The sequence below is a fragment of the Leopardus geoffroyi genome, chromosome E2 (assembly GCF_018350155.1).
Source record: "Leopardus geoffroyi isolate Oge1 chromosome E2, O.geoffroyi_Oge1_pat1.0, whole genome shotgun sequence".
NCBI lineage: Eukaryota > Metazoa > Chordata > Mammalia > Carnivora > Felidae > Leopardus > Leopardus geoffroyi.
Genome location: NC_059335.1, coordinates 33723394 through 33746335, shown reverse-complemented (window position 1 = coordinate 33746335; position 22942 = coordinate 33723394). Strand labels below are relative to the sequence as shown.

At 42.3% G+C, this 22942-nt stretch overlaps 1 protein-coding gene across 2 annotated transcripts; it reads right to left on the bottom strand.

Moving 5' to 3' along the window:
* Nucleotides 1-620: 620 nt before the first annotated feature.
* OGFOD1 (2-oxoglutarate and iron dependent oxygenase domain containing 1) lies at nucleotides 621-22849 on the bottom strand. Of its 2 annotated transcripts, none has more exons than XM_045442803.1 (13): nucleotides 22617-22849; nucleotides 20833-20978; nucleotides 16965-17011; nucleotides 13993-14093; nucleotides 10381-10497; nucleotides 9713-9804; nucleotides 9376-9504; nucleotides 8985-9098; nucleotides 7459-7538; nucleotides 6879-7192; nucleotides 2438-2560; nucleotides 1882-1940; nucleotides 621-1376 (listed from the first exon to the last, which is right to left on the bottom strand). In XM_045442803.1, the coding sequence occupies exons 1-13, from the start codon at nucleotides 22768-22770 to the stop codon at nucleotides 1215-1217; spliced, it is 1638 nt and encodes a 545-aa protein (XP_045298759.1). In that variant the 5' UTR covers nucleotides 22771-22849; the 3' UTR covers nucleotides 621-1214. The 2 variants fall into 2 exon arrangements, with proteins under 2 accessions (XP_045298759.1, XP_045298760.1); XM_045442804.1 differs by lacking the exon at nucleotides 22617-22849 and adding an exon at nucleotides 22079-22561.
* Between the last annotated feature and the right edge of the window lie 93 nt (nucleotides 22850-22942).

The window sequence follows — 22942 nt, the reverse complement described above, 5'->3', positions numbered from 1 at the left end:
GTAAAAAAACAGAGAGGAAACGAAAAGACAGTATTGGAACGAGAACAGCATCTTGCAGCTAATGACGCGGCGACCACTACCCCCCCTCGTACACACCCCCACGTATAGGTGGTAGTTGTCACATAAGCCTCACACCAGTTCAGGGAAGAGAATGTAACAAAATGGAGAGCCTCTTGGTATTTTGATATGGCCTTTAGCATCTGTTCTCTTAAAGAAAAACAGGCAACTCATTTTATAGCTGACCCAAGAGTATTTAGGGACGGGAAAGACACATTCAAGGCTAGAATCATCTAGTTATACAGGAGCCACAACTCCAGGATGGAAAAGCAGTGGGTCCAAGGAACGATGACATATGGCACAAGCAGCCACTCAGAAGTCTCAGGGGCCATGTGGTTTGGGGCCCGGTGTTTACCAAGGCAGGAATACCATCATCATTTAAGTCCACACTGTCCTAAGGGAGTCACAGTGAAACAAAGCCATAGGCACTGGGAGGAAGTATAATGAGCCCACCCAGAACAGGACAGAAGTTTCTGTAACTTTCTAAACCGGTATGCTTAGGAAGGACAGAATCAGCAGTCATTTATGAGTATTAAAAAACAAACACTCACTGGAAACATGGATGAACCTCGAAGACTTTATGCTAGGTGAAATGAGCCAGTTGCAGAAGGACAAATATTGTATTGTTCCACTTGTATGAACGGAGACAGAGACTGAAAGTGGCATGGTGGCTGTCAGGGGCTAGGAAGGGGGACGGGGAGTTACTCTTTAGTGGGGACAGTTTCAGTCTGGGAAGATGGCAAAGTTCTGGAGATGGGTGGTGGTGACAATTGCACAACCATGTGAATATCCTTAATGTCACTCAAGTATACACTTAAAAATGGTTAGAATGGTATACTTTATGTTGTGTGTATTTTACTACACACAAAAGCTTTTAAAAAATCACTAAGGAAGTCCATATGGAAAATGAAAAACTGAATGTGAAAAAAAAAAAAGACAAAAAAGCTTTTTTTTTTTTTTTTTTTTTTTTTATCAAGAGAGAAATACCTGGCTCCAAGCTCAAGGCCTAGATTGCAGACAATAACGATGAGTCCTACCACGCAGTTTTGAAGACACGGTCACACAGGCCACCTTGTAGCTCTCCGCGTGATGCCTAGCTCTTCCGCACTCTCCAGTACTGAGGAAGGGTCTCTTTTCTTCAGCTTGGCTCAGCCCTGTCATTCGTAATAGACAAACGAGAAGTCCCAGAAACCTGTTCTATTTGGGAAGGCTTTCTTTTGTTCTAGGCTTCGGTGGTTAATATGCTTGACAAATTTCAGAGTCTCTCTATCTCTGTAGACCAGTGCCAAAGAGTTGTTTTCCGGATTCACTGTTAGAAGCTGAAATAAGTGAATACAGTGTCACATCAGAGCACAGAACTTATTCTCAACTCTTTTCCTCAACGATTCACCACGGAACAGATGGTTTTCACATCATGTACTCAGACTGGTGACAGGGGATCTTTTAAAAGATCCTTTACGAGGAGGCGCTGTTGCTCTAGCTGTCAAGGCATTTCCCAACGGACCCCATTCCAATACATACCCAGAAAGGTTCTACCTCCTGCGTTTATTCCTTACTATATCCAAAGATTTCATGGGAATGCACCATCAACTCTTAACTTCTATGGAATTTCTCAATAGGGTAGAATAAATGCCTAGTGATTACCCTTTGGCATTTTTATTCCTTGCTGAGTACTTACTACTAGAAATCAGAACCAGTGCCAGGCAGACCATCATGCGTTTATCAGCTAAGGACACTGGCAGAAGGTCATAAAAATTGGGTGTGTGAAGAATGAAAGCTTCCTTAAGAAGTAAGAAGGATAGTTTGCTATCAGAAGCAACTTACCTCTTCATCTTCACCTTTGGCAATGTAGGAAGTAAAGCCGCCATATTCTGGCTCCCAGCCTTACAAAGGGAAGACAAACAGCATTCAGAAAGCTTTTCCTACAAGACTTCCATCATCTACTTACATCGCCCATACCAGGCTGCTCTATGACTGAGGGATCTGGGACCTTAGTGGTAACCAACTCTATGGCTTATAAGCCGAATTTACTGTTCGACCAACATCGAATAAGGAGTGAAAACTAAGAATTAAATGTAAAATACACCTGGAAGGAAAATTACATAAAAGATGTAGATCTGAGTGGGCGGGAGGGTTCTTGGAGGGAAACTGTTTTGGTCCACATCCCCCATACCTTAGTCACAGATAGAAATCCTTTTAGTTGGGGAGACTGAAGTTCATGACCCCCAAGATCCCTTCCAACAGGGTGCCTCTGTGATCTGTGATCCTGGCCAAGGTACATCACTTCTGAATTGGGTCAGGTGGAGAGCATCACCGGGAGAGACTGCCCCTCTTATGGAAACAGCTCACTGGTTTCCATAAGTTACTTCCTGACTCTTACCTTCACAGCCACAGTAGAGAAGTAAATCCAGGGCAAATTCAGTCTTGCTGTTGTCATGGATCAAAGTGTAGTGACCAGTCTTCCAACGCCTCAACTCCCCCTGGCATGTGGGAACACTTGAGTCTAAGAAAAAACCATAGAAGGCCAGAAAAAATTTAAAATAACTTGATACAACTGCTAGATTGCGAGGGAATAGTAAGCAGGAATGATCCAGCACTAAAGCGAAATCATTCCCATAATGATTTCTGACCTACTGACCTATTGTTCTGATCTATTACTCCACCAAACCAGCCTTAACAGTGACTGTCAGAAATGTACCATGTCTGACTGTTGGCGGGGGGGACGTTGATGTTCTCTCTTTACAGTTAGTTTCAGATAGAATATTTAGCTGCCAAAATAAAAAAAAATTATAACATGAATAAATACTATAATTTTAAACAGACTGCAGGGGTGCCTGGGTGGCTCAGTTAAGCGTCCGACTTCGGCTCAGTTTGTGATCTCACGGTTTGTAGATTTGGGCCCCATAATGGGCCCTGTGCTGATAGCTCGGAGCCTGGAGCCTGCTAAGGATTCTGTCTCCCCCTCTCTCTGCCCCTTCCCTGCTTACGCTCTGTCTCGCTCTCTCTCAAACATACACATTAAAAAATAAAAATAAAAATAAATAGATTGCCCTACCTCCTGTTTCTCCTTTATTAACATCCTGTCTCAGTGTGATTCGCTTGTTACAATTGACAAGCTGATACTACACGTTATTATTAACTAAAATCCATAGTTTACATTAGGGTTCACTCCTGGTGCTCTACATTCTATTGGTCTTGATAAATGAGTAATGTCGAGTCTCCATCATGACGGTATTGGACAGAATTGGTTTTAATGCCATAAAACCCCCTGTGCTCTACCTAATTCATCCCTCCGTTCCTCCTAGTGCCTTCCAACCACTGATTTGACTCTTTCCTTAGTTCTGCCTTTTCCAGAATGTCATAGAGTTGGAATCATACAATAAGTAGCCTTTTCAGACTGGCTTCTTTCACTCAGTAATAGCACTTAAGGTTCCTCTGTATCTTTTCATGGCTTGATAGCTCATTTCTTTTTAACTTCATCCTGTTGTGGTTAGAGAAGACACTTTGTATGATATCTTAAAAATTTAAATAAAATAAAGATAGGGGCGCCTCGGTGGCTCAGTCGGTTGGGCATCCGACTTCGGCTCAGGTCATGATCTCGCAGTTTGTGGGTTTGAGCCCTGCGTCGGGCTCTGTGCTGACAGCTTGGAGCCTGCAGCCTGCTTCAGATTCTGTGTCTCCTTCTCTCTGTCCCTTCCCCGCTCTCTCTCTCTCTCTCTCTCTCACACAAATAAAAAATAAACATTAAAAATTAATAAATAAATAAATAAAAAATAAATAAAATAAAGATAAAGTCTATTTGATATTAGTATAGCCATTCCTGCTCTCTTTTGGTTACTACTTGCATGGAACATCTTTTTCCATCCTTTGATTTTCAATCTTTTTCTGCTTCTGGGATCTCAAGCGGGTCCCTTGTAGATAGCAGACAGTATTTTTTTTTAAAGAAATTCTTTTTTTTTTTTTTTAACATTTTTAAAAGTTTATTTATTTTTGAGAGACAGCAGGGAAGGGGCAGAGAGGGGGACAGAGGACCCAAAGCGGGCTCCACTGACAGCAGTGAGCCCCATGTGGGTATCAAACTCATGAACCTCAAGATCATGACCTGAGCTGAAGTTGGATGCTTAACAGACTTAGCCCCCGAGGCGCCCCGACAGCAGATAGTTGAATCATGTGTTCCTGTCTGTTTTGTCAATCTCCTTCTTTTGATAGTCATTTATATTTAAAGTAATTACTAATAGAGCGGTGCCTAGGTGGCATAGTTGGTTAAGCATCGGACTCTTGATCTCAGCTCAGGTCATAATCTCGCAGTTTGTAGTTTCGAGCGCTGCATCAGACTCTGCTCTGATGGTGCGGACACCGCTTGGGATTCTGTCTCTCCTTCTCTGTGCCCCTCCCTCGCTTGTGCTTTCTCTCTCAAGATGAATAAATAAAACAAATTTTTAAAAATAATAATTACTAATAAAGAGGGAATTAATTCTGTCATTTTGCTATTTTTAAAATATTTTTATTTTAGAGAGAGAGACAGCATGTGGCAGAGGGGCAGAGGTAGAGAGAATCTTAAGCAGGCTCATGCTCAGTGTGGAGCCCAATGTGGGGCTTTATCCCATAACCCTGGGATCATGACCTGAGCTGAAATCAAGAGACACTCAACCCACTGAGCGACCCAGGTGCCCCTGTTTTCTAAATGCCTTATAGCTTTTTGTCCCCCATTTCCTACATTCCTGTCTTTTGTACTTAATTGGTTTTTTGGCATTGAAACATTTAAATTACTTTCTTGTTTCCTTTTATGTATATTCTATGGCTATTTTCTTTGGTTATCACATGGGTTACATTTAACATCCTAAAGTTATAAAGCCTCTAATTTGAACTTATGCCAGTTTAATAAAATATAAAAACTCTGCTCCTTTATAGCTTGGTCCCCACCCTTTTAAGATGATAAACTTTGCAAACAGTTACTTTTCATGTTTACCTTTTGTATTCCCTGCTCTGCTTTGGTCCAGGGCCTTCCATAACAGTAGACGCTTGGTAATAGAATAAAGCATCTTTTGGCCGCCTACATAGATTTTTTTTTCCTAAGCTGCAGGTTCCCATAAAAATGAAACCAAAAGGAATAGAGGTAAACAAATACCTTTTTAAACAGCCCCTGAGGCTCCACTGATCTTCACCTGATTCCTTTTAGGGTCCAAGTATAGATGCCAGTTTCAATTATCAAGGAAAGCCAACCTCTATCTTAAAGGCCATCTTGGGGCACCTGAGTGGCTCAGTCACTTAAGTATCTGACTTCAGCTCTGGTCATGATCTCACAGTTCATGGGTTGGAGCCCCATGTCGGGCTCTGACAGTTCAGAGCCTGGAGCCTGCTTTGGATTCTGTGTACCCCTCTCTCTGCCCTTCCCCTGCTTGCTCTCTCTCTCTTTCTCGCTCTCAAAAATAAAGTAAAAAACATTAAAAAAAATTATGAAAGAAAGTGCTGTGTATTGACCAGTACAGGAAAAGCTACCTGGGTCTGGTGTTCTAAGTATCTGTGGTGACAAAAGCAACAGGTCAGTCCGTTTGGGAGGCCACATAATCTGCATTACAATGCTTGTGGTTTCCCTGTCACACTGCGGGGTTTGTTTCCATGGCGATCCCTAGTCTTTGCTCTTCTAACTGCATGGGGTCCTTCTCAGGAAATCAGAGCGGAAGCAGGGAGAGTAAAACTGAGGAGAGGAGTTGAGAAACAGATTTTCTGGACTGGTTTAGTAGGTACTGAAACATGTATGTTGAATTGGTAACTACTCAGTCACCAAATCCACAGAAGCCTTCCCTCTTAAATTTCCTATGTTTTTCTCTTTTTCATCTTGTTTGTAGATGATGAAAGACTTCCTCTACTTTTTAAAAAAATTTTTAAATTTTTTATTTTTTTAAAGTAATCTCCATAGCCAACGTGGGGCTCCAACTCAGGACCCTGAGATCACGAGTCGCATGCTCTTGGGGTGCCTGGGTGGCTTAGTCGGTCAGGCGTCCGACTTCGGTTCAGGTCATGATCTCGCGGTTTGTGGGTTCGAGCCCTGCATCAGGCTCTGTGCTGATGGCTCAGAGCCTGGAGCCTGCTTCGGATTCTGTGTCTCCCTCTCTCTCTGCCCCTTTCCTGCTCCCACTCTGTCTCTCTCTCTCTCTCTCAAAAATAAACATTAAAAACAAAACAAAAAAAAGAATCGCATGCTCTTTCAACTGAGCCAGTCAGGCGCCCCTAGACTTCTTCTAGTTTTAATAATCATTTCCTCTGTCCATGTGCCCAAATGCAAACAAGTTTTTCTTAGCCTGCTATTGGTCCTTAGCAGACATAAGCTGCTCACCTTCCTCTCCTTGATGATGTTGTGTTTTAAAGTAGTTTGGGGCACAGCCAGTCCTATTTCTGTCCACTGTTCGTAAATCTTTAGCCTAGTAAAACATACGAGCTGCTCCTCCTATCTAGAATGTTCTTCCCATAGATCCTTGTTATTCCAATCTGAGCTCAAATAGCAGCTTCTGAGACAGGCTCTTCCAACTGCCCATTCACCTCAGAGGCCACTCGGTCGTTCCTCACACGTGACCCTATGAAAGTTTTCCGCATGGCACTTATCGTTATTTGATGTGTCCTTGTGGTTCGTGTACACGTTTAATCTTTGTCCTCTCCTACTAGAATATTAGCTCTAGGAGAGCAGAGACCTTGTTTGTTCTGTCCTCCAGTTCCTGAAACAGGCCTAGCATAGAGCAGATGCGCAATATCTGTTGGGTGAATAAATGATTGACTAGTGAGTGCTTAATGGTACACAAGGACAAATCATATCGACAGCTTACCTCTCTTGGCTTCGTTTTCCTCTGACTCTGGGTCTGTCTGTTCACTGCTCTGTTGGCTGCTGTGGCTGACGGCTGTCTGAGGACTCTGGGGCCCAGGGGAGCTATGGCTAGTCCCTTCTTCAGTGTGATCAGCTGCAGAGGTGCCTTCGCCCTCCTTTTTGTCCTCCACCTCATCTTCCTCTGAAGGGGCCAAGAAGTGGAGTTTCAGGCCTGTGAAGTTGGAGAGCAGCAAGAACAGAGCCTCGGAGCGAAATAATTCCATGCAGTCCTTCAGGATGTTGGGAAGCTTGCTCTCCTCCGCTTTCTCATAAAACCTGGAAAGCAGCGATGCCAAGTTGTTCATCGAAGCCACAGACGTAATATCACGCATGGAATAAAAGCCGATCATTAGCTTTGTACCCCGCTGCCTAAACCTTGGCATAGCTCACTGAATCACCAGTTGTTCTAACAGTGAGGTTCTCTCGGGGCCTGCTACCAGATGGCCGTGGGGATGAAACACCACTGGGGCCAATGTCCTATTATCGGAGGTGAGCCTGGCTGACCAACAGGCAGGTGCTAAATGCAAATGTCTTGGTTCTACCTTTTGTTAGGGGGACCTCGGCTGCTCCATTTCACATCTCCTTTCTCCAAAGCATCACAGACCTCTGCAAATTTCTCAGGCTGGAAAAGGAGCACAGAAAAAAAAAAAAAACAGTCAGGGACTCTCCCTGTAGTCCCACACCTGGTCTTGCAGCTGGAGCAGCTCTGCAGAATCATTCTGGCTGATTCCTAAAAGGGCCAGCCGACACTCACCCCCCCACCCCAGGCCTGATACAGTGAAGCCAGAACAAAGACTGGATAAATCATCAGCATGCCTTAGCCAAGAGATTCGAGTGTTAATCTGGACTATCTCCTTTAGCAGTTGTAGGTCTTACGTCAAATTGCTCAACATCTCAGTCGCCTGCATTTATAAAATGAAGATCACAATACAGACTTCAATCCAGAACATATGAGGGGAAAAAAATTAAGCTGCAAAACAGCCAATGTCATTACAACGAAAATCTCTTGCAGGCCTCACTTTTATTTAATCAGCCTTATAAATATAATAAGCCACGAACAGAGCAAGAAGCTGAATAATCTGTTGAAATATGCTCAAGAGGCTTTCTCTATAGTTGCTTAATGTAGCTTCCCGAGGAATGTTCTCAACACTGCAGTTCTATCGGCTGTAAAACAGGAACGAGGATCACAAAGCCTGATTTAGGTAAGCTCAGTAAAATAGGGTCAAACAAGTTTATTTACTATGCTTCTCAAATTCCTTAATATGCTAATGTCAGCTTTAAAATTCTGAGAGAGAGAGAAAGAGAGAGAGAGAAACAGAACATAGTGTCTCAACCTTTATCTTTCTCATGGAGGAACAGCTCTTGGGACTGCGCTTCCGGGGGGAGCAGGATCACTGTGAAGCACCACACCAGCATCCATGATCTTGTGTGGCCCTCACAGTAACTCCTCAAGACGAGCAAGGCAGGTCCTATTGCAGTTTAATTGATGATGAAATGGAAGCTCAGAGAGATTTAGTGATTTGCTCGGGTTAGTAAAACCATAGAGCCAGGACATGAACATAGAGTCCTTCTGACTTCTGATGTAGTTCCCTTGCCACTGAAATGGGCTACCTCATCCTTGTCAAATGCTCGTTAATAGGGGTTGACCAATTAATAATCTCTCTACTAAAAGCAATGAGCTTATAGTGAACCATATTCACCAAATGAATAGGAAGGAAAATACATACAACTCCCTCAGCCTAGAGGCTAGTTGTGCGTGTCTGTGTGTGTGTGTGTGTGTGTGTGTGTGTGTATGCACCATTAAGATTTTAGAAAACTGGGGAACACCCAAGGGACTCTTAACCCACTAAGCATACAACTGCTACCTATGTTGGCTGCTAGTACTGCTTCCATATTTTATTTGAAGAAGAGGGTGATAAAAATATTCTAATCAGGAATAAAACAAAAAAACTCCTTTAATGATGCCTATACACCCACCCAAGAAGAAAGACAAAAGCAGAAGTTGTTATAACAGTGAGATTTTGTTAGGATGTCCCCAAGATATACTGGACAGGATATGCTGGCTTACCTTAAGGAACTCCTTTAGGAGGATTTCGGACCTTTCTTCAAACTCTTCTTGAATTTGAACTTGGTAATCCATGTCCAGATAAGTAGGGTTGATCCAATCATATAAAATTTCATGCTTAAAAGGAGCAGATGCCAAATATGAGTTCACAGTTCTTATTGCTTTTGCACTTATGTCATTTCATAACAGTAAAATATATGCAAATCCTCACTCTATAATTTCCTCCTTGTTACACATAAAAGTGCCAGAAAACTCTGCCTGAGAAAAGATACTATCAAAAGTTTATCCAAGAAGAGCGGAAGAGCAAACGTAAAGTCTAGTTTCATTACCAGGAAAACAAACGACATGCTACAGCTTCTAGAGAAGAGGCCCGACAACCGGCATTTATCCTTACATCTTGTGGGATGTGCGGGCTCCGAGGTACAAGTGGTTCAAAGTAGTTGGGGGGTCTGGTCAGTGAAGGACCATGAAACCAGCCGCTTATAGACAAACGTGACTTTTCTTCAGACAGGACTTCAGACACCTGAAAAGAAAGGCCAGCAGCACATGAATGAACACACCAGATAAGGGGGAAGGTCACCAGCCAGGGTGCACTGACTTCCAGATCCATCACAACGGATGTGGGCACTATCTGGCCACAGGGGTCCATCGGGAAGCTGTCACATTTTGTTAACGGGGAACTAAAAAGTATGATCCTTACATTCTATATATTTGTGGTTTACAACTGTTACCTGGTGAAAGGATACTGGAGACACTTCAAAGAAAACCAGTGTGTTCCATGAAGGGATAAGAGACTTGACAATCTGCTTCGGCTGAAAGTGTTCTGCACCAGGAGAGAAAACAACCACAAATGTGGTTTCGTTTTCGTTAACCAATTCCAGTCCGCCTTGTTTCACTCCGACAATTCTCAGATTTCTAGGGGGAACTAGACGTACCCTGCAGATCCCAAACCACCACCCCCTTCCATCTGTCTCCCTCATACTTGCTGGTTCTGCTGGGTGATATCTGTTCTCACTACGCCATCCCTCTATTATTGATGAGAGCTGGAATAAATTCAGAAAGTTTTCCAGAGTCAACATTTGGTGTCGGAAATGTAGAAAAGCCCTGGCTTCCTGTCAGATGGATTCACCCTAGCAGACCGACGGTGCAGGCAAATGTACACGCACTCTACCTTTCCGCGGTCAGTATTCAGAAGTAGGGTCTGCCGAGTCCTGTTAATGGACTCTATTTCTGGAGTAATGACGACTTGAAGCACAACTTAGAGGCAGCTGTCAGGGCCGACATCCCTTCCCCTGCGGTTGTCACCCCACTGAATGGCTTCCGCCTCCTTAGATGAGTACACATGTTGTATGTAAGAACTCAGAAGTGGCTAGTGCTGAGGAGCATGCACTTGTCTTACCATCAACGTTGTACAGGTCCAGGGTGCCCCCCAAACTCCTGTCCCAGGGAGGAACCAGGTAAAGAATGAAGGCGATCCGGCGCCCTTCCAGCTCGTCGTCGTGGCAGAGGAGGGCATCTGCAATAGTGCAACGCACACTTTAACGTCCCGCACCGCAAGGAGCAGCTCCAGGAGCAGCTGGAGCTGACTGGATCCAGCATTTAATATCAGTCCATTTGACACTCATCTGTAATGTGAACTCCTCCAGCTGTAAAGTGACACTTATTCTCCTGGTTTATAATTGGAGACATAAAACGGGCAACACGGGGGACTCCAAAAGCACTGAAGGGCACATTATAGGGACAGACCCCAGAGAGAATCACTAACAGTATTTTTGCATATATTCTTCCAGTATTTTTCCTACATACATTTGCTTTTAAAAAAACAGTATCCTACAGTGGTTATTTTGTGGCCTTTTTATTACATGGTAAGTGTCCACATCAGTATACACACCCGTCATGCTTTTTAATGGCCACGTAGTATACCATACGGGTTATGAATTATCTTCCTTCCCCTTTAACTAATCTTCCACTTATTAATTAAGTTGTCTCCATTTGCCTTAATGAACATCACTGTACATAGACCTTTTGGTACTGATTCCCATTTATTTCTTGAGCTAAAACTTCTAAGGGCCATTTGGTGGAACTGAGCAAGGCAGGCATCTGTGTAGGGCAGGGGAGGGAAGGCATGCTATGGTGAACTGAGACTGTTCACACATGGAGGGATCATGATCGATTGATAAAGAAATCTATTGAAGATAATGGAAGCCATGGTTCTTACTGCTGCGGTAGGAAATTACAAATACGGAAATGGCAAAATCTGGGATAAACCTAAAGTGTTGAATTGCAACTGCAGGAATCAATGTGAATTGAGCTTCCTATATGTGTAGATGTTTATATAGATATTTAGATATCTACATATTTCTAGATGTTGAAACACAAAAGTGCAAATGCACGTGTGTGCACATGTGTGTGTATATGTGCATATGTGTTTGCTGCCTCTTTCCCACTGAAAGGCCTGGGAGCGGTGACACCCTAACAGCAAAAACACCTACAGTCCAGATCTTGATTTAAACAAAAAAATTTTTTTAATGTTTATTTATTTTTGAGAGAGACAGAGACAGAATGCGAGTGGGTTAGGGGCAGAGAGAGAGGGAGACACAGAATCTGAAGCAGGCTCCAGGCTCTGAGCTGTCAGCACAGAGCCCAATGCGGGGCTCGAACTCACAAGGTGTGAGATCATGACCTCAGCCAAAGTTGGACGCTCAACTGACTGAGCCACCCAAGCACCCCTTGATTTTTTTCTTTTTTAATGTTCATTTATTTTTGAGAGAGAGTGGTAGAGAGAGAGAGGGAGACAGAGGATCTGAAGTGGGCTCTGCACTGACAGTAGTAGATGTGGAGCTCCAACTCGCGAACTGAGAGATCATGACCTGAGCTGAAGTCAGATGCTTAACTGACTGAGCCACCCAGATCTTGATTTTTAAGCATCATTCTTCACTAAAAGGAACTAGGGTTCTTTGGAAGAACGGCCACTCTGGATCTAGAGCAGGGGAAATGTAAGATAAGCCTGGAAAATCTTGTTTTGCTAGAAAGCAAGATATATTAAGAATGATGGGGACACATCAAAAGGACCCGAAGTCAGTTTAAAGGGGCTCCCCTTGATCAAATCAGGGACAATATGAGCATCAGTATAATGACAGCAACTGCTTATAGCCCGTTACATAAGCAGTAATCCATAAATCCACACCGACATAAATACATGAATAAATGGGAAAAGGGGAATGTTTCCTTTACAGTAGAATAACTAATAAATGTAAAAGAAATGATTTTTTATTGAAAAATATCCCCGTTTGGCAACTAGCAAGAAATATCAGAGGATGCTGGGGCACCTGGGTGGCTCAGTCGGTTAAGCGTCCAACTTTGGCTCAGGTCATGATCTTGTGGTTTGTGGGTTTGAGCCCCATGTTGGGATCCATGCTGACAGCTCAGAGCCTGGAGCCTGCTTCAGATTCTGTGTCTCCCTCTCTCTGCCCCTTCCCCACTTGTGCTCTGTCTCTCTCAAAAATAAACAAACATTAAAAAAATTTTTTTAATTAAAAAAAAAAAAAAAAAACGAAAAACCTGACATTAGCCACCACCTTAATTAAGTAATCAGTTAGTATCATTAGACTATGACACACAGAAACCACATACCACTTGAGACGATGCAGTAAAAACAAAACAAAACAAAACAAAAAAACCCCACATAATTAATTTTGTAATATTCCTACCAAAAACACATGGCTTGAATCTAATCATGAGGAAGCATCAGACAAACTCAAACTGAGGGAAGTTTTACAAAATGACTCCTCTGTAAACCTTCAGAAGCATTAAGACAATGAAAGTCAAGGAAAGACTGAGGGAGTCCAAACAGGCATGACAACTACATGCACGGCACAATCCTGGATGGGATCCTTTGAACATGTATTTTATTTATTTTTTGTTTATTTATTTTTGAGAGGGAGTGAGCATGGGAGGTGCAGAGACAGGGGGAGAGAGGATCTGAAGCAGGCTCCGGGTGACAGCAGAGAGCCTGATGTGGGGCTTGAACTCATGAACTGTGAGATCATGACCTGAGCCAAAGTCAGCCACTTCAAGCGACTGAGCCACCCAGGCGCCCCTAGATCCTTTTGCAATCAAGGACCAAATAATAGAACTTGAATAGAGCCTGAGGATTAGATGGGAATCATGTATTAATCTCAACTTCCTGATTTTGATGGTTTATCATTATCATACAGGAGAATGTCCTTGTTGTAGGAATCAGTTGGGGGTCATGGGGCAGAACGGCAACCAAGTCCAACAGGAAATACGTTATTTGTACTATGCTTGCCACTTTTCTAGAAGTTTGAAGTTATTTCAATTGAAAAGAAAAAGTTTTTTTTTTTAAAAAAGGGCGTATGATAGGACTCTTCCTGTGTACCACTCAGTTACCCTCAAAAAGTTGCTACCAATTTATACTTCCCCCAATTATACTTTATATTGTGTGAGAGTAAACCCAAATCAAAACTGGACTCAGGAACACAAAACAAAATACTTTTTCTTGTAGATAAAAAACCAAACATGTTTTCAAAAAGACATTTACATGCTCCCAAAGGGAACTGGTGACAATGGATCTCTCTGAAGAGATGGGGGACAAAAAGAAAGGGAAGGGGACTGTCAAGGTTTACACTGTATCCTTCTATATTGAGGTTTTTTCCCTTAAGAATGTGGTTCTATGAGTAGAGTTTACAACATCACCTCTGAGTTTCCTGATACTGTACACAAAGCGGGTGTGCATGTGCAATGTCAGCATTTTCCGGAAAATATGGTCAACAGTTTTCATATTTCCACCAAAGACAACCCCTGCCTTATTATACCTTCCAGGAAGGTGGGCGTTTCGGTATATGAGCCGGTCAAGTGTTCCTTACTGAGCAGATTCTAATGCTACGCGGGGACACGCAGCCCAGGATTCTGGCACACTGGTGCTATCTTCTTGCCACTGTTAGTTAAAGCCTTTAAGACTTCCAGATGTCAAGGGCTTTATCTTGCTTACCAGAGAATTCATATTTAGCACAGGACATGTCAATAGTTGATTCCAGGTCAATCTTGGAAATGTCAGCAAGCCAAGTCCGGAAATCTTCAAACAGAACTTTCCTAGAAATGTAAACAAAGATCACTTGTTAGGCTGTAGTGAGGCCTCCATTTGGATCTAGGCCACAACTACTTTTTCCTGGAGGCTGCGGTTTATTCTTTACTTTAAACTTGCACAGTTTAGGACTTGGAACTGAAATAAAGAGAAATAAATACTAATCTATCTACTGTAATCTTTTTTTCTCTGTTTCATTTTACTTTCTTCCTCTTAAATTTATGGCATGCCCTATCACGGCAGTGATTTGGCCTCTGTCATAATTTATTGCACTGATGTTCCATTCCGAGGTTACTGATTTTTAGATATGTTCTTCAGCACTAAAACTGGCTCCAGTGTTTAATGACCACTTGGGTGACACTGTTGTAGATTAAAAACTTTAAGTTGCAATAACGGTCTGTATTATGCTAACTATGTGGCACTCAGGAAAATCTTTCATAGAAGTTCTTTTTTTTAATTTATTTTTTTAATGTTTACTTTTGAGAGACAGAGAGAGAAAGAGAGAATGGGAGAGGGGCAGAGATACAGAGACACAGAATCTGAAGCAGGCTCTAGTAGAGCCTGACGCAGGGCTCGAACTCCCGAGCTGTGAGATCATGACCTGAGCCAAAGTCAGGTGCTTAACTAACCAAGCCACCCAGGTGTCCCTTTCAAAGAGGTTCTGATGCTAGCAGGATACCACTAAAAGATGCCGACCATTTCCATTTACCACCTAATGTGGTTCTTTGTACAGAAATCTCTTTAATACAATTTATAACTCATTCAGCTGATCAACTTTGAAATTCTGTTAATCTCGATGAATTTATATCATTTTGAAAGGATTTACATTAGTTCACATTTTGCACACACAGACAATATTTTGGGGATCCTCTAAGTCCAGATGTACACAATTGAAATTCCCACCAAATGCAATTGTGCTATTCATAAATATCAAGTCTTCAGGCTGATCTGAGATTTTAATACTGAGTACCTCTTCTGCACTATACATTACCAAACCAAAAAATTTCTGTAAACTACTGTGCTATGTTAGTTCACCAAGAAGTGCCACATAACTTTAAAAACAGTTGCAAATTACATGGAATGAGCCAGCAGAGCAAAGTGCTGAACCAGGCTTGAGATGTGGGTGGCAAACATTTCTGCAAAGTCTTGATGCTTTAAACAACTATTACCAAAGCCTTAAATCCTTCTTTTACTGGTAACATTGGCTTCCTCAAGTTTATTCCATAAAAAGCCCTTCCTCTAGTCACTCTGTGAGGGTGTCACAAGGACAGGGTTATTTTCTGTCATTATTCTCACTTGTTAATTGTATTTAAGAGAGAAATTGCAGAATCCAACCGGGAAAGATAAAGGTCACCTTTCTATAAAGACCAAGGACTGCCGTCTCTCACACACCATCCAGCTGTTACCCTGTGTGTGTAGGATGGAACCTCGGTCCCATAGGAAATGCTTACCAGAGGCGTGCTGTGAGCTAATGAGATAATAATGCCTTAAAGCGCGATCACCTCTCTTTGGAACAACAAAAGGTCTAAATAAATATGAAATGTTATGAGTTACAATTAATACATAAGCAATAGTTCAGGATTTGGAAGAAATAACAATCTGTGCAGACTGCCATCATATATAGAAATTCTGTATAGATGAAAACGTTTTTACAAAGTAACACGTGCTAAGGGCCGCTTGTTAAGTGTCCTTGACTCTTGATTTTGGCTCAGGTCATAATCTCATGGTTCGAGCTCCATGTTAGGCTCTCCCCCCACCTCACTGCTGACAGCATGGAGCCTACCTGGGATTCTCTTTCCCTCTCTCTCTGCCCCTCCCCAACTCGTGTGCACATGTACTCTCTCTCAAATAAACTTAAAAAACAAAACAACCCCCCCCCCCAAAGTAACATGTGTTTATTGTAGCAAAACTTGGGGAAAAAAACACTCCAGAAGTAAAAAAAAAAAAAAAAAAAACTGTTAAAAAAAATCTGAAATCCTACTAGCCAGATTTAAACGTCCCATTCTTCTGCCGTTCCGTTGGTATACACACAGCCAAATATATATCTTTCTTAAAATCATTCACACTGTGTGTATTGTTTTAACATCTTTTCTTTTGACAAGTGTATTTCATTGACTCTAATATGCCTTTGTCTGTAAGAAGTAGTATTATTTTACATTTCACTTAAAAAAATGTTGCCAATTAAACTAGAACACCATTTTAATTTGTGAGACACTGGATCTCAACAGTGCTAAAATGGGAAAAAAGAAAATGTATCTTAGAATTGGTGAAATAGGGTTTAACTTTATCATACTCGCATGTTAAAATTCACATATGTCATAGCCAACAGCTGTAGAGTTTTCCACTTTACATTTGTGCCATTAACTATGTAAATCTCAGTGCGTGGCCATTTAATTTGTATATAGTTTTTCACTATTTTAAACAACATTACAACACATAATCTTCTATGGAATTTTTGAGCTCATCCTTAATTATTTTCTTGGGATAAGTTCTCACAAGTGGACTTACACTACAAAATAATAAGCATACTTTTTAGGGTTTTGATACATCTTTCAAAACCATCATCTAAGAAAGTCGGCAGCAGTGCATAAAGGGGTCTAAACGACTGTCAACGCTGGGGTTTTGAATATTTGCCAACTTAATAGGTGAAAAATGCTTCCTGCATTGTTTCCTTGATTACTAACAAGGTTGAACATTTTATCATTGAGAAACTGGGCCCTGGAATCAGACTGATTTGAGCTTGTATCTGAGCTCCCTCAGTTTTCATCTAGGAAGCCTTGAAGAACTTACTTCATCTCTCAGTCTGTTTCCTCCTCTACAAAAGTGTTATAATATTATATAATACTTCCCACACCTGACAAATAGCACCAGTTGTTTACCTTAAAGCACAGATGTGAGGCTCTCTTCTCTTCTTCAAATCATCAGACTTGATCATAAAAAAGAGGAAAAAAAAAAAGATTTCCTTCATATATGAGACACACAGAGGAAAGCAGTTCAGTGAGTGCCCTGGTGGCATAGCATTGTGGGTAACAGCCCAGCCCTGAAGCCAGACTGCCTGGGTTTGACGCATGGTCTCTCCACGTGGCGGCTCTGCGACTCGGGCGACTTCCTTAACCCCCCTGTGACTTATTCAACAAATACTTAAACACTTGTGACAGTGGAGCTTATGTTATTTTTGAGGGAGACAGACAATAAACATACAAAGACAGTGGTCGGTATGAAAGAAGGGGACAAATGCACGGGGAAAACCAGCAGGGTGAGGGAGTAGGCATGCTCAAGATGGGGAAGGGCTTCCAAGTACAAAACGGTGGCCAGGCTAGACCTCGCTGAGGGATGCATAGCCTTGAAGGAGGTTGGGAAACAGTCCAAGGGAATACCTAGGCACAGAGGATTCAAGGTCCTGAGTGTGAAGCATTTCCTAGTCAAGAAATCCAAGGAGACTATGTGGCTGGAACAGAGAGAGTGCGGGGGAGAGTGGTAGGAGATGAGGCCAAGGAGGTAAGGGGTCACCTTAGAGCTGTTCTAAGCACTTTGGCTTTCTGACAAAGAAATGAGGAACCATGGGAATTTTTGAGCAAGGGAGTATTGGGATCCCATGTAAATTGCTAAAAATTGGGATAAAATTCATGTAACATAAAATTTACCATCTTAACCATCCGGAAGTGTGTAATACGGTGGATTTTAGTTTATTCATCATGTTGTGCAACCACCACTGTTGGTTCCAGAACATTTATTATCACCTCAAAAAGAAACCCCGTACCCATCAGGTGGTCACTGCACATACCCTTCTCCCCCAAGTTCCTGGCCACTGCTAATCTACATTCTGCCTCTCTACATGGATTTGCCTGTTCCGGACATTCCATATGGACGGAATCCTACAGTCTGTGGCCTTGCGTGGCTGGCTTCTCTCAGCACATTTCCAAGTCTCCTCCTCTCCTCCATGCTACAGCAGCATTACTACGTCATACCTTTTTCTGGCTGAATAATATTCCATTGTGTGGACAGACCACACTCATTTGTCCATTTGTCAGGTGATGGACATTTGGGTTGATTCCACTTTTTGGATATTCCGAATAATGCTGCTATGATCATTTGTGTACTAGTTTTACGTGAACGTGTCTTCAATTCTTTTGAGTCCACTGTTGTTTTAAAATAACACAACGGCTATGACTGTGGAGCTGGGCAAGGGTAAAAGCAGGGAGACTGGTTAATAGACTGATAGAATAATCCTGATGAGAGACAAAGATAGCTTGGGCCAGGTGTTGGCTGTTGGCATTGGAATGGAAAGAAGTGGGTTTTTCTGGATAGGTTTTGAAGATAGAGCCTGCAGAATTTCCTGACAAACTGGGTATGAGGGGAGAGAGGACCTTAAGGTTTTTAAGCCTGGTCCCTTGGAAAGATCGAGTTGCCATTAACTGGGATGGGTAAAATTGCAGGTGGAACAGATTTAGGGGGAGAAGATCAGGCATTTAGTTTTGGACTTAGGTGTGAGACACTGAACAGATATTCAAAGTAGAGGCAAAGCGAGGGTCTCCCTGGAAATGGCCCAAGGGCAAAGCCCTAAAGTACTCCATCATTGAGAAGTCAGGTACAAAAGGAAAGCCTACCAAAAGAAACCAAGGACTTGCCAGGGAGGTAGCAGGAAGCCCCAAGGCATCCCCACAGTAAAGTGAAAATGTCTCCAGGAGAAAGGAGTAACATAGTAGCTCCAGTGCTGCTGGGAGGTGGAGTAAAATGAGGCCTCAAAACTGACGACTGACTGGATTTACTAACGTAGAAGTCGAGAGTGAGCTTGACAAGTGCAGCTCCAGTGGAGTTGTAGGTGAAAGGCTGAAGAAAAGCGGGCTTAACAGAGAATGGGAGAAGACATATTTAAGAAAAGTACAGACACCTTATAAGGAACTCTACTGTCAAGAGGAGCAGAGAGGGGCGCCTGTGTGGCTCACTCGTCCAACTCTTGATTTAGGCTCAGGTCATGATCCCAGGGTCATGGGATCGAGCCCCATGCTGGCCTCTGCACTGAGCATGGAGCCTGTTTGAGATTCTCTCTAAAAAATTAAAAAAAAAAAAAAAAAAAAAAAAAAAAGAGGAGCAGAGGAATAGGGTGGTGGTTGAAGGGCAAAGTCAGGTCAAGAGCACTTTTTTCTTAACATCTTTCTTTTATATGTCAAAGGGAACGATCCAGAAGAGAAGGAAAAACTGATGTAGTCCCCTCATCTGTAAAAGAGGAATAGTAATGTACCTCCTTCATAGGACTGAGGATTTAATGAATTAATAAAGTACTTAGCATGGCATAAAGCATGCACTCAATAATGTTTGTTCTGAAATATACAGAATATCAGGCAACTCTTAATGACATACTGTTAGGAAGGCTGGAAGGTATCATAGACTCAATTAAGGCAATTCATAGCACAAGCAAAGGGGATACAAACAAAGTCTGAAGGGACAGAAGATTGAAAGCAGGTTTTATATTTACTGTCTTAGGATGAAGAAGTTCAGTCCCAAAGTGAGCATAGTAAATATTATTCACAGCCCAGTAGAGTTCCATCAAACACCCATGTGATCTAAAGTTATCTTTTATTCCCCTCCTCATTACCCAGGGACCTTTTTATTATTTTCCCACTCACTGACTTTACAGTTAGAAGTATTTTCATCCACCAAACTGCATTAAGTAAAAACCAGCTTTATTTCTCAATTTTAGTAATCAGAGATGCATATGGCCCTAAATCTAACAGAGATTTATTGTTATTGAAGTTGATAATAATTACAAAGGCAGATCACTGTGGTTTTAATTAACCTATGTAACTTTACTAAGGATAAAAGCTTAATATTAACTGGATTTCCTGAATTATTAAGAGTTATATTGTGTATTTTATCATGTGGTTAATTCAATCATATGTGTAAGGCCCAAAGATAGACATACTGGGGGACACTATCAGCTCTAGTGCAAAAGAAAAAAAGAGAGAGAAATCCTGTTATTTACTCTCTTATCCCAGATAAAGAGGAATCAAAGGGTAAATGCAAAGAAAACAAAATAGGTCTTCATCTTTTTCATTTTATCCTGTGATTCTTGAGGGTTGATGTCCATGAAGTTTTATAAAGGATTTCTAAGAGTGATGTACACCATGTACTAAAAAGATATTCCCCCCAAAACTGGGGAAACCAATGATCTAGATTTCCATACCTAGACTAGGCCCTGTCTTCTAAGAGTAGAAAATCCAGCCATGATTTTGACATGGTCTTTCCTGCCAAATTAAACCATCCACCAAAAAAGGAATAGACCTAACTCTCCTTGGACATTCTGCAGTGAGCAACATGCTGCAATACATCATGCCACCTAAAATACAGACATGAACTCAAAAATTTAAATGGTTATTATTTTCCAACATACAGTTCTCTTTAGCATATCAATCCCCAAAATGTACCTGATCCCCTTTGTTTATAATGTACTTAACTTACTGGCTTACTGTATTTCTTGACTATCTGTTGCCATCGTTATCACTTCTACTATTTTAGATTTTGAAGTCTTACAGGGCAGAGACTGTCAGAGAGTCCCACGCAATAATTATAGCACCTAATACATTGTTAACACTCAGTAAGCTTATGTGAAATCAATGAATGTTTCTTACAATGTCAAGGCAAGGACCCTCCAAGGCAAACCCAATCTAAAACTTCAAGTCCAAAGGTAATGAATGGCTTTGTGGTCAATTAATTTCTGAAGTGGAAGAGTGAAAGGGACATAAATACCTGCTGGAACTTATATAAATCGTTATACTTTTCATGGAAGTCCAAGTTCAAAAGTTCCTTCTGAAGCCCTTCCAAAAAGTTTTGGCTTTGGATGAAGTCTGGGATCACGCAGTGAAGAAAGGGTTCCATGTCCATGACAATGGCCTCTGTTGGAAGGAAAACATTACTTGTGGCTTTTTCTCCTTTTATATTTTTGACCCCCAAGTGGTATAGCGAGAGAATACAAAAGGGAATGATTGTGAATTCTCAGAAATCAAGTAAGTAAAGTCTAAGATTTGGAGGAAGAATTATAAGCTCTCTTTTTTCTTTACGCATTCAATGCTACTTTTAAAAAATATTGTTCTTAAAATACTAATTCTTAAAAGGAGTACAGGTGATATCACTAAATTAAGGTTCGTACTCCTTTTTGAGTTTTAAAAAAATGTTTACTTATTTTTGAGAGAGAGTGAGCAGTGGAGAGGCAGAAAGAGAGGGGGACAGAGAATCCAAAGAGGGCTCTGTGCTTACAGCAGCAACCGCAAAGCGGGGCTCAAACTCATAAACTGCGAGATCATGACCTGAGCCGACATCTGACGCTTAACCCACTGAGCCACCCAGGCTACCCGCTTTTTTGTTTTCGTTTCTGTTTTAGTTCAAAGATTAGCTATTGAACTGAATATATTTGATTCTTTACTGATTTCCCCCACACTTAAAATGAGAGTAGCAAATTAAAAAAAAAATGAGAATAGCAGCTCAGCTCCACAGTTGGTGGGATCCCACCCCATGTCCAGCTCTGCGCTGGACAGTGCTGAGCCTGCTTGGGACTCTCTGACTCTCTCTCTCTCTCTCTCTCTCTCTGCCCCTCTCCTACTTGTGCTTGCTCTCTGAAAATACATACATTTTTAAAAAGTGACAATAACAACTGCGGCTGGTGATTTTTCGTTGACCCTACTTTTTCTTTCCCCAAGTTACTGTTGGAGGAAGTTACAACATTCTTTTTTTTTTTTTAAATCAGTTCCAGCATAACTTTCCGATGCCTTGATTTCTAGCTCAACATTTTACCCACTGCTTCTAATAATAGTCACCACCACCACGACCGACCACGTGCCAAACACAGTGGTGCTGTAGACGCACGACTTCACTTCATCTCTTCAGCAAGCTGTGGTAGACACGATCCCTATTTCCATCCTACAGCCTAGGATATTGACAAGTCCCTGCGTGTATAGAGCTATCACTTTCTATGTGCATCCAGACACCCAGGACTCACCTCTTTAAAGTTCTTAACAACTGAAAGCAAAATCATGGCAATCTCTAGAAGGGAAAGCATGATGCATTAAGCAGAATTCTTATCCCCTAAGGTGGTATCTGAGGCTGAGGCTGGAATCGTTCAAGGTGGGTTCCTCCCCTTGCTCAACACTTGTTTGCTTTCATAAGTCACGCAGTCGACCTATAGGCGTGTGAAAACGATTAAGCGCAGGTGCCAACTATCTGGCAGCTCACAACAAATGCTCTGGCTACGCTATTTTGGGATAAGCGATCATTGCCCTCGGAGGAACTACGAACTTGCATGCCCTCTGCTTCCCAAAACTCTCGGGCCTACGTTTCTTCCTCTTCTCAGATTTCTAAATCCGAACCGAACTTGGGATGATAGAGGATAGCAGGAGAGTCAGAGGTGGCCAAAGTCATACTGTCTCCAAGAGACTCTTCCCTTGTGGCCCCGCTGCCCAGGGCTCGGCTCGAGTGGCAGGACTTTCAGAGGCCCCCAGACCCCGCGCGGCAGCTCCCCCTTCACAGCACTCGGTTACCGTGACGGAACGGCGTCCTGCGGCTCCAGGCCTCAGACACCTGCTTTTTCAAGGTTTCTTCCGTGACAGCATCCGAAAACTCCGCTATCACCTCCTTCTTTCCCTTTTTCCCCGCACGGCCGGGGCCCGGCTCAGCTGGCCGTTTCCCATTCATCTTCTCTTAAGCTACAGACCCACGCCACACTGATTAAGCAGCTATACTTTCCTGGGTGGACTGCAATTCCCAGAATGCCCCCTATCCCGTGTTTCCCAGCGCTGCCCAATAGGAAGTGCGAAAGTAGGAGGAGGAGGAGCCCATTCCTGATTTACCAATGGAAACTCCAGAT

Bases quoted from the DNA above. Each gene is read 5' to 3' on its own strand.
- OGFOD1 (XM_045442803.1), bottom strand. From the start codon at position 22,770: ATGAATGGGAAACGGCCAGCTGAGCCGGGCCCCGGCCGTGCGGGGAAA. The intron at 9,505-9,712 runs GTAACAGTTGTA...CTTTCTTTTCAG, and splicing joins CTCCAGTATCCTTTCACCAG to GTGTCTGAAGTCCTGTCTGA. The intron at 1,941-2,437 runs GTAAGAGTCAGG...TCCCTTTGTAAG, and splicing joins TCTCTACTGTGGCTGTGAAG to GCTGGGAGCCAGAATATGGC.